The sequence below is a fragment of the Balaenoptera ricei genome, chromosome 8, assembly GCF_028023285.1.
Source record: "Balaenoptera ricei isolate mBalRic1 chromosome 8, mBalRic1.hap2, whole genome shotgun sequence".
NCBI lineage: Eukaryota > Metazoa > Chordata > Mammalia > Artiodactyla > Balaenopteridae > Balaenoptera > Balaenoptera ricei.
Window position 1 is genome coordinate 77,829,097 of NC_082646.1, and position 16,771 is coordinate 77,845,867.

The following is a 16,771-nucleotide window of genomic DNA, read 5'->3' on the forward strand; positions in this document are numbered from 1 at the left end:
ATTTCATGTAAGCTCATTGGGGACATGTTAACAAGGTACTAGACAAGTGATAGGTTTCTGTTCTGCTGGTAATTAGATTTGACAAGCAGTATTGTAGGCTGCCTCAGGAAACAGATTACTGTCCATGAGGCTGCTTTACTATCACGACAGTGTCTTCATAAGATGTCCCTTTGTACAGCCAGAGGAATCCAGGATGAAGTGGCTGGCACCATGGATATTCAAACCTGACTCATTAGTAGCTTAGAGCATCCTCATGTATTTCATTTTCTAACATACCCTCTGGCAGTTTGGGACAAAAACGATGTAGAACATTCACCTTCAGCTGACCACTTATGCATGTATGTTCTCATCCTTTGACATCCCATACCAAACTGTAGCTCCGTGAAGAGAAGTGTTTTAAGTTACTGGAGAATTGTCTGTCTTCTAGCTGGTTAAGCCAGCAGACTAATACATATGCAGCGGATAGAGCCCTCATCTACATGAGGGCAAATGATATTCTGTCTTGAGTGTTATTGAGGAGCCTCTCCCCTTTTCTTGTCATACTTTAGAGGAATGAATTTTAACTCATATGGGCCCTAAAATATTAAAAAATTAGTCCATGCTCACAAAATATGAAGACAGATTTTAAAACCATTTCTTTTTGGTAAGAGGAGAATTATAAATGGAAGTTAATTCATTTTCCCCTATAAGACATATTAATATTTTCTATCAATTTCTCAAATTGTTAAGTGGAGGAATGTTAAACTATTAAGTGCTGTAAATATTCTTTATGTGGATATAATATTACAGAACCTTCTCTACCCTTTCGAATAGACATATAATAAATGACCGAACTAAGCAACTATATTGTTATCAAAGGGTTGCTTAATAAACCATTACTATTTAGAATGTTAGTTTGTTGGTTCTTAGAATTTCCAACATTATACTTTTGGACCAATATGTGCAATTTGGAATCAAAATAAAATGAAATGGCATGTTTTGGTTTTATTCTTTTATTATTTAGACTGATATAAATCACCCTCAAATATGGCATTCACACTAATAATAATGATCATAGACATGCATTGAGCTAGGCACTGTTCAAATTGCATGCATTTATTTCTCACAAAACTCTTTGACGAAGATATTATTCTCATTTATACAAGAGGAAACTGAGGTAGAGAGATTTCGAAGCAGTTTTCCCAAGGTCAAATAGTTATAAGTAAAAGAGCCAGGATTAGAACCCAAGCAGTCTGTTGACTTTTAACCCTTATGCTTTGCTGCCTCAAAGGAACAATCTCTGCACATTGAAAATTAATTTGTATTTCTATCAAGTTTATACATTCATGTAGTTTAAAGAGCTAAATGGTTCTAGAAGGCTTTATAAAAATGATTTATCCCCTGGAAAACTTTTCCCATTTCCTATCCCTAGAGGCAACCACTTTGAATGCTTTTAACATTCTTTTTTTGGTGTTTTTGTCCCTATCTCTAAATAGCATATTTCTTTGCTACTTCTTTATATTTCCAACTTTGGCATTTTTTAGTGACTTTCCACCATATACGGGGGATTTGGCTCTCTTCTGCACACCTCAGCATGCATCTTATTGTTAGATCAATGTTCTGCATTTATGTTATCATGACCATGTGCATGCTATTGGTAAATGAATTACTATCAGGTATCCTTGGTTTCCTTTCTTGCACAATTCTTGGTTCCCCTGTTGTTAGTAATCATTTAGTTTATTCATCTTCTTGCTTAGTTTACTGTGGATTTATCATAATTTATTCCCAAACTCTCACCAGTTATATAAATACCCTCAAAGACATTAACACTTTCATGTTCTTGAATAAATCTCCTCCAAAGGTAGACTGACTTATAGGCTCACTGCATAGCTCACCTCCTGGGAATTGCTCTTCATCATGATACTGGGGATCCCCTTTGCCTCTCCCTGGGGTGGTAGCCCCTGTTCCTATATACCATGCATATTCTTTCCTGGTTTACTGCTCTGGCTTGATGGAGTGCATTCTCCATTAATTATAGGAATTAAGGAAGGGTACATGGGAGAAAAATTTTGAGACCTTCTCTGAAAAAATGTCTTACTATTATTAAATGCATGAATACTTAAAAAATTGCTTAGGAAACTGTCTGGCATATAGTAAGCAAAAGATACATGTCTAGTAGATAATTTTACCTTCATCCTTGACTGATAATTTGAAAAGACATTGTATTTTAGGTTGTAAATAATTTTCCTTTCTCAGAATTTTGAAGGCATTCTTACATTATCTTCTAGGCTCCAGTATGGAATTTGAGAAGTCCAATGTCTTTCTGACATTTTAGCCTTTGTTTTTTGTAATTGACAGCTTTAAATTTCCTGATGATATGGGATAGTTTTCCTTCACTTTGTTGGACACTCAGTGGATCTTTTCAATCTAGATATTCATAACTTTTAAGTCTGTAAATATTCTTGAATTATTTCTTTGGTGACTTGTTACATACTGTCTCACTCCCACATTTTGGTCTCCTTTTTCTTTTCTGGCTCTCCTGTTATCTTGATGCTGGACTTCCTGGTTCTCTAATTTTCTTACCTATTTGCTTTGCTATTTCCATGTTATCTGTCATTTTCATCTAATATCTTAGATGAGGATTTCTTCCACTTTATCTTCCAACCCTTATACCGAGCTTTTCATTGCTGTCCTTTTTGTACTTCAAGACCACTTTTTCTCTATGTTCTTTTAAATAGCATATTGTTTTTGTTTTAGGAACACGGTGTCATTTTTCTCTTAGGACATTTATGATAATTCATTTGAAGTGTTCTCTTAACGGAGTCCCTGTATCCTCCTCATTGCTTCTGTCTACTGATTTGCTTTGGCTTCTGTCTTTTATGTCAGAAGCTTTTCCACATGTTTGAACCTGGCTCTTCACTCATACTTAACATCTGGATAATAACACATGAATTGAAAGTTCTGTGCAAATGGAGATGTGATGGTTGACAGTGAAATTCAGTATAGGATGGTCTGGTCCATTCTCTTAAGAAACACTCGATTGTCAATATCTTTAAATATTTTATTTTTAGTTGGCTGGTTTTCTTAGAAACTGCTCTTCAAAACTCCTATCCAGGGAATCTAAGTCCACCTTTCAGCACTCTGTTTGCTGTATAAACTTTCACTTATTTCCCCTCAATTCAGCATGGAACTTGCATTTAGTTGTGCATAGTGTTCCCCAGAGCAGAGCATAAATGTTCCTTCTTCTGCTAGGTTGGTGGCTGGGGGCAATCATGTAACTGAGCAGAATAAGGGAGATGATCTGGGTGTTTGTTTCTTAAAGAGATTCTCCACCCACCTTTACCTGCCACTCTCAGGGGTATCTGTTGTTGCCAGTTCCTGAGGCTTTGGGGTTCTGTGTTGCAAAACAAATGGTTTCTTGGCTTTTCTCTCTGAGTGTTTAGGATTCAGCTTTATCACATCTGAAAAGTCAATCATCACTCCTTCATCTGCTTTCCAGTTTCCGAAATTGTCTTGTCTTCTCTGTCATTCTCATTGCCCTTGTAGTTTTACAATTTAAAAACAAAAAATAAAAATTGAAATAGAAACGTAATGGGATTTCAGGACGGAGCAGATGCAAGTACATGCATTTAACCATTTTTACTTGGAAATTTCTTTGTGGATATTTTTAGTTTTGCATAATCATCAGTTTATCTGTTAGATGCCTGAAAGTCTACCATGGTGATTTGGTTTTTGTGTGAGAGTCTTCCTTCCCTTCTCAGGGATAGGAGTGGGAGGCGGAAGGTTGCACATGGAGACATGTAGAAGCACAAGAGAGAAAAAGCAGCATGATGCAGGGGAAAGAGCACAAGCTTAGGGGGAAGAGACTTGAGTTTGAATCTTCTGCTAACTTAATAGGAGTTGCTTATCCTCTTGGCATATCACTATGTTTACTTATAAAATGAAAATGAAACACCTACCTCCTAGTTGCATTTTTCAGATGGAGATAAAGTGCTACCAAACACACAGCCTTGGATATGGTGCCCAGTAGAGTCCGTTGCCCATCTTGAATGAAGGGAGAACATTTGCAGGCCAGGGATGGGGAGGCTGGAGGGAATCCTTTAGAGAAGATTTTTTAGATTAGTGTAATCACGCCTACTTTGTAATGTTGACAGGAGATAAACCAGCTGGCTAAAATAGCTGGCTTCAGAAAGTCCCCTCTAATTTCCAGATTCTGTAGTTATTATAATAACCTGATTGCAAAACTTGGGTCACTGGGTCACACTGGTTTAACAAGTATGAAGTGTGCTTTATAGGCACTATGATTTCAGGCTAATTGGGAATTTTTAAGAAAACCCACAGTGTATGGTTACCTGAGCTTGTGTCAACAGTTGTGGAATGTGTGTGTGTGTATGTTTTGAACTAAAAACTGAGATAGATATAACAGAGAGAACTTTGTTAACTCATGCATCCAGTCATTAGTAACACAAAGAGATTCTCTTGCCAGATCCTGGTTCAAAGGGAAACCTCTGAAATACAGAGCCCTCGAAGAACAATATAATGATTATACTCGTGAATAGTTCTTGGAAGACAACAATCCTCCCAGACCAGCAGAGAGAATTGAGTGGCATAGTTAATGCCCTAGGTAATAGCAAAAGTATTTAATAGAGTTGTTCATGTGGCTGTAAAGTTGAGTTAGAAGGGAAGATAAAAAGCTGTTTCCAATTAACCTGTAATCTTGAGTCTTCACCTGTCTTTTCAAGAAAGGCCAAAGTTGCTGCTTAAGCGTCAGTTTCATGACTTGACTCTAAACTTTACTGTTTCATTCAAAAGCCAACCTGTTCCTCCCCCCAGAAAAGAATAATGTGACTCCCCACCCCTACCTCAATATCCTTTTGGCAGGGTGGGAGTTTTTCCTTTACTAAATGAAAACTGTATCTGAAAAGCTTTTCTTAGTGTAAGAATAAGTGTAGCTCTTCCTCAAACAAGGGCTTCTACAGCCAATTCAGTATTGTACAATATGTATCCCCTTTTGGAAGACAAGGAGGACATCTCTGGATTACTTTAAATCTGGCTCTCCACAGTCCTCTGTGAGAACTATGCATCTGTCAGCTCTTCTGTGGTTATTGAATAGCGATGGAATGACAGGTGAGAAATTGCATTAATTGTGCAACAGAGAAAATGGAGCAAATCATGTCTCTGTGCATTGATCTTTTTAGAAAAGTATTGATAAAACAATGTTCATAATCAGTTGGTTCTATAGGACAACATGAAATGGATATTAAGAGTTTTCTAAAGAGTGTATGTGCAGGTGGGTGGGAGTGGGTGTGTATTTTAAAATTCTGCTCTCATTAAGGCAAAGCTTTGATATAAATGGTCTTGTGCATTGAAAATTTACTGTCTCTTTTTTTAAGTGCATGTTTTCCTTTTTAAAGGGGTATCTTTCAAAACCTTTTATTTTTATTTCAAAAATCCTGAATGTTCCTCTCCTGCCTTCAAGGTCTCATAAATTTCTTAGATTTGCCATTCAAGGTTCTCCACCCTCTGACCCCAGTGTACTTTCTCCATTTGTCTACCACTGTTTTCCTACATAAACCTTTCCTTTCAGGTGAATGGCAATGCTTAGTGTACCCTACAGGCCTTTCAATTTTGCCTCCATCTCAGAAATCCTCTCCTTCCCTCTGTACTTATCTGCGGCTAGCCCTTCTTTCAGATGTGACTGAAACACTTTCCCTCACCATCCCTACCCGTATACGTGGTCAAGCCTTCCTGTACATTTCCACTTCCCAGCTGGGTCACTCAGGAATCACTTACCATCCACTGCCAGTTTGTATTCTACCTACATTCATTCCATTTAACTCTGCCTAGCATGCAAGCTCCTTGAAGGCAACAGGTTTTATATTTGTTACGTAGCATTTCTCTCTTCTGACATTAAAAGATCCACTTAAGTGTTTGTTTCTTGCTTGTTTATATATTTATCTATCTCTGTATCCATTTATTTGTCCATCTATCATTCATGTATTTTCTGCTGTCTACTCCCACTAGAATATAAGATCCAAAAGAAGTTATGAAAATTACAAAGGTTACAGAGGTTATATGTGGCAGACAGTTTGGCTTTGGAGTCAGTGCTCACAATCACTAATCTATACAGCCTCATGGTTGTGGTCAGTGACCCCATCATTCTTCTAATTTTACTTAACCTCTCAAAGGATGTTGATACTGCTGACCCTTCATTCCTTGAGTGTTACACTTTTCTTGGCTTCTATGACATCCTTTTCTCTCTGTTCTCCTCCTGCCTCCCAGATCACTTCATCTCTATTCCTGTCATGGTTCGAAGACTGATGGTCCCCAGTTTTGTCTTCATAATTTTTCTGTGCTTTGTCTACAGTCATCTTTCTAGCCTAGTACTTCTTGACCTTAGTGACATATGACACACGACAGTGTCACAATCAGTTATGACATATGTCAAAACCACTCACTTATTCGTAAGTGTTGAGTTACAAGCTCTTGTGAATGATTTACATTTTAAAATAATTAGACTCACCTCAAAGTTACCATTATAAGGATGTCATATTCGTTCATTTGCATTTCAATGGTGTGGGCTTGTTGGTGTGGGGAAAAGTGGAATCGGAGTTAGCTGGAAGTGAATTGCTCATAATTCATAGCCTATTTTATGTTTGCTGAAAATACCCAGGAACTGTGGTTATTGATGTGGCATTGATAGTTAGAGCAATTCTGAAATATTATAATTGTAAACTGTGGATTTATACTTGTATTTGTTTCCTTGATTTTACCCATGGATACTTTTTGAATAAGGAAGAGAGATGAAGAAAGCATGCATCTTTATCCGCATAGCACAGAAATGAGGAGGCTCTAGTTACAGTTTCCCAATCAAAGGTAGTGTGATTATCCAAAGGACATGTGCAGAAATACCATTTATATTAACATCATGAATAAACATAAATATTATGTGCTATACTTTTTAACCATAAAATATGAATTATTTTTCTCTGTTAGTACATGCTTACTTTTTAAATATTAACTGTAGGGGTCTGAATTTGATCTTTAAAATATAATTTTATGTAACTTTTATATTAGATTAGCCATATATATTTTTTTCCCTCAAAAAGAAGTCATGTTTGAGATCAGTAAATAGATGACTCTACTAATCATTTGCAGGTAAAATGCTTTTGTAAATAGGACCTATAAAAACAGTTTGGGAATTCTGTGCTTTATTTGGCCAACTACTTTTGTTCATACGTTTGTGTGTGTGTTTGGTTTTCACTACAATCTGAGTATACTCCTGGGAATGTGTCTCATATGAATGCCATTCATCATCTGTCATGGCAGAAGCAAAGTTGAAAACCTCTGCCTGAGGCTATTTCATATACTTTTGTGTGGTTAACTCTCTCCCATAACTTGATGACTCCTGAATTTCTGTCATCACCCACAATCCTTTCTCTGGAGCTGCAGACTTATTTATTAAGCCACCCACCAGGCATCTTTATGTGGATGTCTTACAGCTCCCCAAACACATCATGTCTGAAACTGAACTCGTTTTCTATTCTATTTCCCCAACCCAACTGCTCTTTTTTCAGTGTTGTACATCATTTTCGTCGATTATATTATCAGTCGCCCAGTTCATTAAGAACATTAAGAATAATATTCCATGTCTCCCAGGTCAATAGCCTAGTCCTGTTTATCTCCTAAATATCTCTGAAAGTCTTTCTCTCCTTCCTCACTGCCTTCCTCTTAGTACAACTGCTCATCATTTCCTGTTGAAACCATTTCATAGCCCAGTGGTTCTCAAATTTCAGCATGCATCAGAAGCATTAAAACACAGATTGTTGGGTTCCCAACTGCAGACTTCCAGGTTCAGTATGTCTAGGGATAGTTACAAGAGATTACGTTTCTTAGCAGTTCAGGGTGGTCCTGATTCTGCTGGTTTGGGGATCACTTTTTGAGAACCACAGTGACTGCCTGTTAATTGGCCTCCTTGCCACCAGGATAGTCACCTTATTATTTATTCTGCAAATAGCTTCCCAGAGGATCATTTTTTAAATGCAACTTGTATTATATCTCTCCCTTACTTAAACCCATTTACTGTCTTAGCATCACACTTAAAATAGACTTAGTTTAACTCTTACCACTCAAATATGTGAAACCATGGCACTCTTGTTGTTCTTATACCTGCATATTGTAATATACATATCATAATTTTGTCCCATTGAGGCTAGGAACTTTTTCTAATGTCTGGGGATGTTTATAGGTCAATCTGGCTATTAAAATTTCATTCACTATCCAGTTTATACTCCCAGTCTCAGGGCTTCCTTCCTTCTTTATCCATACCTTTAAAAGATGTATGTCCTTTCCAGGGTTAGGAAGAAGATTGGGGTGTATGTAAGGGTGGCCCATTGGTAGAAACAAAATTGTGTAGTTGGGTCTGGTTATTTTTCTGCCAGCATTCTCTCTTAGTATCATCATCTGCTCTAGCCTCAGACACTGGTGGTGGACAGCTGTTATCCATATTACATGCCATATTAAGTGACAAGCAGGTACCCAGCTGGCTCCTACTCTATAGCCATTTTATGTCAATTTTTAGAAAGGAGCAGTACTGCTTCTTTCCTTTATTCCCAGCAGCCTCTAAGCACATCACATGCTGGCCCCGACTTGCCCGGACCTTGTGAGGATGTAAATACAGGCCCTTGCTGCTCAAAGTGTGATAAGAGGCCAGTAGAATCTGTATGACTAGGGAGCAACTTGAAAAGGAAGACTCTGCTCCCCTCCCTCTCTAGAACTACTGAATTAGTGCCTGCATTTCAATGAGATCCTAGGGTGATCAAGTCTGAGAAACTGGCCTAGGCCTCTAGGACCCTTAGAAATATTCACCTCACCTGTTGCCATTCTCTGTTCCTTCACAATATATGAGTTTGTAGAGTCTGTGTTAGCCAGTTTCTTCATCTGTAAAATGGGAACTATAATGCCCACCTTGGCAGATTATGATGATGTATATAAAATATTCAGCACAGTACCTTAGATGTGGCAAGTGTTACATAGTGGTAGCCACTATTAAGTCTGCGTCTTCATCTTCTTGAATTTTGACAGCCTTTGGAAGTCTTCGTAAATAAGTCACCGACCTCCCCAAACAACCGCTAACCTACATCAGGGGTGGTGGTACCCGAAAGTTAAATGAGAATGGGATTGTGGCTGGTTTAAAATTAAAGATATGCTTAATTTTCAGTTAAAGTGTGTAACTGGTATAGCTTTGGGAATCTAAGAGTTTGCCTGCCTTCCAGGGTTGAGTGGTTGATTTCTAGAAATATCAGATATTAATGCTTGTAGCTCTGATCTTGGAGAATATATTAAAAGACACTCCATATCATAGTGAGAAGGGAAACACAAATCAAAAACATAGTGAGCTACTACCACCAAAACCTATTTGAATGGCTAAAATTAGAAGTACAGTAATACCAAGTATTGATGAAGATGTGAAGCTGTAATTCTCTTACATTGGTAGGGATATAAATGGTATAACCATTTGGGAAAGTGTTTAGCAGTTTCTTAAAAAGTTAACAACAATAAAAGGAACAAACTCCAGCAGGCAGAAAATCAGTAAAGACATAGCTGAACTCAACAATGTCATCATAAACTGGGTATAATTGACATTTGTAGATTCCTTTACCCAACAACAGCAGAATACACAGTCTTCTCAAGTTCACATAGAACACTCACCAAGACAGACCACATTCTGGGCCATAGAACACACCTTAACAAATCCAAAAAAATTGAAATCATAAACAATGTCTGCACTCAGACCACAATGGAATTAAATTAGAAACCAGTAATAGAAAGATAGCTGAAAAAATCCCCAATTAAATGTGGAGATTAAACAACACATTTCTAAATAACATATGGGTCAAAGAAGAAATCGCAAAAGAAATTTTAAAAATATTTTGAACAAAATGAAAATGAAAACACAACTTAACAAACTTCATGGGATGTGGTGAAAACAGTGCTTAGGGGGAGATACATAGTAATAAATGAATATAATGGAAAGGAGGAAAGATTTAAAATCAATAATCTAAGCTTTCACCTTTGGAAACTAGAAAAAGAAGAGCAAATTAAATCCAAAGTAAGCAGAGGAAAAGAAATATTAAGAATTTGAGCAGAAATCAATGAAATTGAAAAGAAAAAAAATCAATAGAGAAAAATCAACGAAACCAAAAGCTGATTCTCTGAAAACGTCAATAAAATTGATAAGCCTCTAGTCAAGCTAACAAAACAAAAAAAAAGGACATAAATTACTACTATCTGAAAAGAGGGACATCACTATAGATCCTATGGGCATTAAAAAGACAATAAAAGAATACTATGAACAACTTTTCACTCACAAATTTGATAATCTAGGTGAAATGGACTAATTCCTTGCCAAAATTCACACACGAAGAAACAGACAATCTGAAGAGGCCTATATATATTTTTTAAAATTGACTCAACAATTAATAACCTTCCAAAATGGAAATCCCCAGGCCCAGTTGTGTTCACTGGTGAATTCTACCAAACTCTTGAAGAAGAAATTATACCAGTTCCCTATAATATATATCAGAAAACACAAGCAAAAGGAATACTTTATAACTTAGTCTATGAAACCAACATTACCCTGGTAACAAGACCAGGCAAAAGCATTACAAGAAAAGATAACTACAGACCAGTATCTCTCATGAACATAGGTATAAAGCTTCTTAACAAAATACTAGAAAATTGAATCCAACAGTGTATAAAAAGACTTATACAGCATAATCAAGTGATACTTATCCCAGTTATGCAGGGCTGTTTCAACATTCAAAAATCAATTAATATAATCCATCACTTCAAGAGGCTAAAAAAGAAAAATCACATGATCCTACCAATAGAAGCAGAAAAACATTTGACAAAATTCAACACCCATTCATTATACAAAGCTCTCAGTAAACTAGAAGTAGAGGAAAAACTGCATCAACTTGATAAAGAATACCTATAAATAATCTACAACTAACATCATACTTCATGATGAGAAACACAAAGCTTTTCCAGTAAGATCAGGTACAAGGCAAGGATGTCCCCTTTTACCACTCCTTTGCAGTATTACCCTGGAATTTCTAGCGAATACAATAGGACAAGAAAAGGAAATAAAAAGTATACAGATTGAAAAGGAAGAAATAAAACTGTCTTCATTATCAGATGACAATATCATCAATGTAGAAACTCTGAAAGAATCAACAGAAAAACCTCCTGGAACTAATAAGTGATTACAGCAAGATTGCAGGTTACTAGGTTAATATACAAAAGTCAGTTGCTTTCTTACACACCAGTTTTCAATTAAAAACACAGTATCATTTACATTAGCATTTCCCCAAATGAAATACTTAGGTATAAACGTTAACAACATATATATAAGATCTATATGAGGAAAACTATGAAACTCTGATGAATGAAATTAAAGAAGTACTAAATAAATTGAGAGACATTCCATATTGATGGATGGGAAAACTTCATATTGTTAAGTTTCCAAGATATCAACTCTTTCCAAGATTTGATCAAGTGTAATCAAAATACCAGAAAGTTATTTTGTAGATATTGATAAACTGATTCCAAAGCTTGTATGTAGAAGCCAAAGACCCAGAATAGCCAACACAGCATTGAAGGAGAAGAACAAAGCTGGAGGACTGACAGTTTTTGACTTCAAGACTTACTGTGAAGCTACACTAATCAAGACACTGTGGTATTGGCAAAAGAACAGATGAATAAACTAATGGAAGATAATAGCCCAGAAACAGACCCATGTAAATAGTTAATTGATCTTTGGCAAAGGAGCAAATGCAGCACAATGGAATAAAGAGAGTCTTTTCAACAAATGGTGTTGGAACAACTGGACATCAACATATGCAAAAAAATTAATCTAGACACAGGCCTCAAACACTTCACCAAAATTAACTTAAAATGGACCATAGACTTCTATGTACGATGAAACACTACAAAACTTCTAGGAGAAAATCTGTTATAGATGACCTTGGGTATGGTGTGACTTTTTAGATACAACACCACAGACTGGATTGATGAAAGAAATAATAAACTAGACTTCACTAAAATTAAAAACTTCTGCTCTGCAAAAAGACTTTGTCAAGAGAATGAGAAGACAAGCCACAGATTGGGAGAAATTATTTGTAAAAGGCACATCTGATAAAGAACTGTTATCTAAAGTACAAAGAACCCTTAAAACTCAACAGTAAGAAAACAGATAACTTGATTTTAAAAATTGACAAAAACCTTAACAGATATCTCATCAAAGAAGATATACAGATGGGATGGCAAATAAGCATATGAAAAGATGTTACACATCATATGTCATCAGAGAAATGAAAATTAAAACAATGAGATACCACTACAAACCTATTAGAATGGCCAAAATCTGGAACACTGACAACACCAATGCTGGCAAGGATGTGGAACAGCAGGAATTCTCATTCATTGCTGGTGGGAATGCAAAATGGTACAGCCACTTTGGAAGAGAGCTTAGCAGTTTCTGACAAAACTGATCATACTTTTACCATACGATTCAGCAACTCTGCTCCTTGCTATTCACCCAAATGAGCTGAAAACTTATGTCCACACAAAATTCGCACATGGATGTTTATAGTAGGTTTGTTCATCATTCACAAAACTTGGGAACAACCAAGATGTGCTTCAGTAGGTGAATAGATAAACTGTGGTACATCTAGACAATGGAATTTTATTCAATGCAAAAAAGAAATGCATTACAGAGCCATGAAAAAACATGGAGGAAACTCTAATGCATTTTACTACGTCAAAGAAGCCAATCTGAAAAGGCTACAGAGTGTATGATTCCAATTATACAACATTCTGGGAAATGCACAACTCTGGAGACTCTAAAGAGATAGGTGGTTACCAGTGGTTGCAGAGAGGGAGGGATGAAGAGACAAAGCAAGGAGGATTTTTAGGGCTATGAAACTACTCTATATGAATCTACTAGATGATATATGTCATACATTTCTCTAAACTCAGAATTTGCAACATGAAGAGTGAACCCTAATTTAAACAATGGATTTTAGGTGATAATGAGGTGTCACTGTAGTTTCATCAGTTGTAACAAATGTACCACTCTGTGTAGGATCTTGATAGCTGGGGAGACTCTGCCTTTGTAGAGGCAAGAAAATCTTTTTTTGGGCACTACTTTCAAGTTTAATTATTAAATAACTGAGAAAAATTGGTAGGAGTTGATGGACTATAAAACAAATGTAATAAAGATAAATAATATCAATAGAAAGTTTTCTGTAATCAAGAACTAAATTGTTACCAAAACAAATTTCAGATCCCATCAATAGCTTTAATTAATTAAAACAACTGTAATTGAAGTTATAAATAGGCCCTTGGATTGTTTCCTAATGCAATTAATGGAGAATAATAAATTGTTTGAACTTATTAGAAAAAGATTTACATTTCCGACAGACCTGACATGAAGTGCTAATGCCAGTGAAGGAAACATATTACTTGGGAGAAGGTATTAACAATGGTGTGCTGGTACTTGTTTAATAGCTAGCTTTCTGGGAAAATAAATAAACAAAAGGGCTGATTTGTAGTTTTGAGGCAAGGAAATATTTGTATGGGAAATCTCTATACCTGCCATTCAGTTTTTCTGTGAACCTAAAAGTGTTATAAAATATGAAGTCTATATTTAAGTATATCATATGGGTACATTGAATGTGCTTAATGAATTGTCCAATTCCAAAGTGTATTTTCTACTCTATAACACATCTCCTTGTGACTAGTACTCTGTCTCTCACTGCAGTAGAATGTCTGTCCAAAATAGATTACAAGGAAGGAGAGACAACTGTGACCGAGGCAAGAATTTTGGATCTAGAATTCCACCAAAAGAAGCCAGTTCAAGCCAAGAGGAAAAGCACGTATTTTTACATAAATTAAATCTCCACTTATGGATCATGGCACTGAAGATGCTGATAGCTGCCAGGTGCTCTGTGAAGGCCGTGTTCCCACCAACTATTCTAGGCCATTCTTGGGAGATTTTCCTTGGCCATGAGACCTCACTGAGGAGCTTCTCTTTTAAACACAACATTCCTCCAGCAGGTAAGTATGGTGGGTGGCATGCTGTGACTATGACTCCTGGGGATGGCATTGGACCTGAACTTATGCTGCACATCAAGAATGTGTTCAGACATGTGTGTGTGCCCGTGGACTTTGAGGAGGTGCAGATTACCTCCACTTCTAGTGAAGAGGAAGAAGTTCACAGCGCCATCATGGCAGTCCATCAAAACCACGTGGCCTTGAAGGGCAACTTTGAAACTGACTACAACCTACCACCATCTCACAAATCACAAAACAGTGTGTTTCACAGTACTCTAGATCTCTATGCCAACGTCATTCATTTTAAGAGTCCACTAGGTGTGGAAACTAGGCCCAAGAACAAAGACATCTTAGTTGTTCGGGAAAGCACAGAGGGTGAATACAGCAACCTGAAACACGAGAGTGTGAAAGGAGTGATAGAGAGCCTAAAGATCACTCCTAAGGCCAAGCCTTTGCATGTTCCTGAATATGCTTTCCAGCTGGCCCAGCAGATGGGGTACGAGAAAGTGACAGCTGTGCACAAGGCCAACATCATGAAACTGGGAGATGGTCTCTTCCTCCAGTGCTGTAGGGAGGTGGCATCCTGCTATCCTCAGCTCATTTTTGAGGGCATGATTGTGGATAGCACCACCATGCAGCTGGTATCCTGGCCCCAGCAGTTTGATGCCATGGTGATGCCCAGTCTTTATGGCAACATTGTCAATAACGTCTGCACAGAGTTGGTTGGGGGAGCAGGCCTTGTGCCTAGTGCCAACTATGGCCACATATACGCGGTGTTTGAAATGCCCTCAAGGCAATCAGGCAAGACTATAACCAATAAGAATGTGGCCAACCCTACTGCCATGCTGCTGGCAAGTTGTATCATTCTGGATTACCTCAAGCTCCATTCCTATGCCACCTCCATTCGTATTGCAGTCTTGGCATCCATGGAGAACAAAGACATCCAAACACCAGACATTGGAGGCCAGGATACCACATCGGATGTCATTCAAAATGTTATAGATGACATCAGTGTTGCCAATTAAACGGTCAGTGCCTTAGAGGCTGAGCTAGCCTTCAAATTCCTTCCTGTCCCACACTTTACGTTGCTCTACCCAGTCAGAAAGCCCAGCCAGCTTGGCTAATGTGGACTCTAGAATAAACTAGTTCCTGTTCCAACTCAGAAGAGGTAGGGGGAGGGAATCAAGTCTGATTTTTTTTCTATTAAATTTGAATGCCATAAATGCCATAAACATTGCTGGTTTAAATTAACCATACCTATTTTGTCGTATATGTATTGAGGAATTCTTCTCTATTTTAATCCACAGTTCACACTTTTCTATGAGATGATACAGTGAATAAATCAAAGTTGTTCGTAGAGTCCTGGGCCTTTTCCAGAACCTGGCACACTGATTTTCTCTTATCTGGGTCATTAAAATTCTGCAAACCAGCCTGCAAAGGAGTCTGGCTTCTCTCTAGAGGTTGTTAATGAGTTAATTGGTGCAATAAAATTTGCCTACAAAATATACATTGTCATTTTAATAATAAATAAGGTACCATAAAGCTGAGCTAGTTCAGAATGCTTCTACTCCCTCCTAGATATCCTATGTTTTCCCCTGGTCTTGTTTATGTGAGGAAGGAATTTTTGCCAGTGTAATTTTTCACACATGGGCATCTCTGAGTACCGCAGCACTCCTGGAAAGGGGGTTCTTGAATTCCTTCCTTGAGCCTCTAAGCTCAAGAGTCTAGACATTATATACCCAGTTAACAGGCACTGGGCCCATGACTCTTTGCTATACAAGTAGAACCATGGACTGTAAACTCCATGCTCACTGCTTTACAATCTTCCATGGTTTACTTTCTTTTAATCTCTCTTTCAAAGAGAGAATGTACATAAGAAAATGAAAAACCCTGAGCTCGTTTGAATGTTTACTGTCATTTTATTATAATATATTTTATTTACAGTAATTCTAAGGTCATAGGTGGGAGAAACACAAACAAAAATGATAATTTTATTAGTGCTGGGAAATATTTATTACTCAAGTAGGAAATAAAAGCAATGACTATAAAAATTTATAGTAGTTTTATCGGCAGGAATAGCTTGCAGATAGAAGGGAGATTGAGAAAAATAGTAAATCCTTAATAATATTTTGGAAACCTCTGTGTCTCAGCTATAACCCTTGGATCCTGCCATGGTTCTTGGGCCATAAGTTAAAGACATTGGACTGAGACCTGAAAAAGTCCTTATGGTTTCCAAAAGGCTCTGTCTTATCATATTACCTTAATCTCACCTATCCTCATTATATATAATGTCAGGGCTCAGTGTTTGGAAAACCAAATGCTAGTTTGAGGGGATTTAATTTGAGGAGGAAATGACTACCTTCAACCCTATCTAGAAGTCTTTCTTGAAGAACAAGACAAGCAGGGAGAAGTCAATTATAAAATAATGATGGTATTCCTTTTATTGGACACTAAACATGTCATTGGCCATGGCTGCCACTGACCTGTATGGTGCTTTCCTCTGGGCAGATATAGACCTGGAACCAGAGGCATGGCTTGATGAGTGGAGAAGGGATGGATTTTTGGCTTGAAGTCCCCCTACCTCCAATGCTACATGAACCCGTACTACCTTAACCCACTCTCCCCACTCTGTACGCCTTTCTCTCATGGCTAGGGAAATTTACTCATCGCACAA

General features: G+C 37.3%; 2 protein-coding genes across 4 annotated transcripts in view; both read left to right on the forward strand.

Annotated features, from left to right (window-relative positions):
* The window catches only part of NELL1 (neural EGFL like 1), an 895,061-nt gene that overhangs the window by 575,042 nt on the left and 303,248 nt on the right, over nucleotides 1-16,771 (forward strand). The window lies entirely within an intron of this gene.
* On the forward strand, nucleotides 13,956-15,122 carry IDH3G (isocitrate dehydrogenase (NAD(+)) 3 non-catalytic subunit gamma). Its single transcript, XM_059929207.1, has one exon. It carries the CDS (start codon nucleotides 13,956-13,958, stop codon nucleotides 15,120-15,122), a length of 1,167 nt encoding a protein of 388 aa, XP_059785190.1.

Coding starts and splice junctions, on each gene's coding strand:
- IDH3G (XM_059929207.1), top strand. CDS start 13,956: ATGGCACTGAAGATGCTGATAGCTGCCAGGTGCTCTGTGAAGGCCGTG.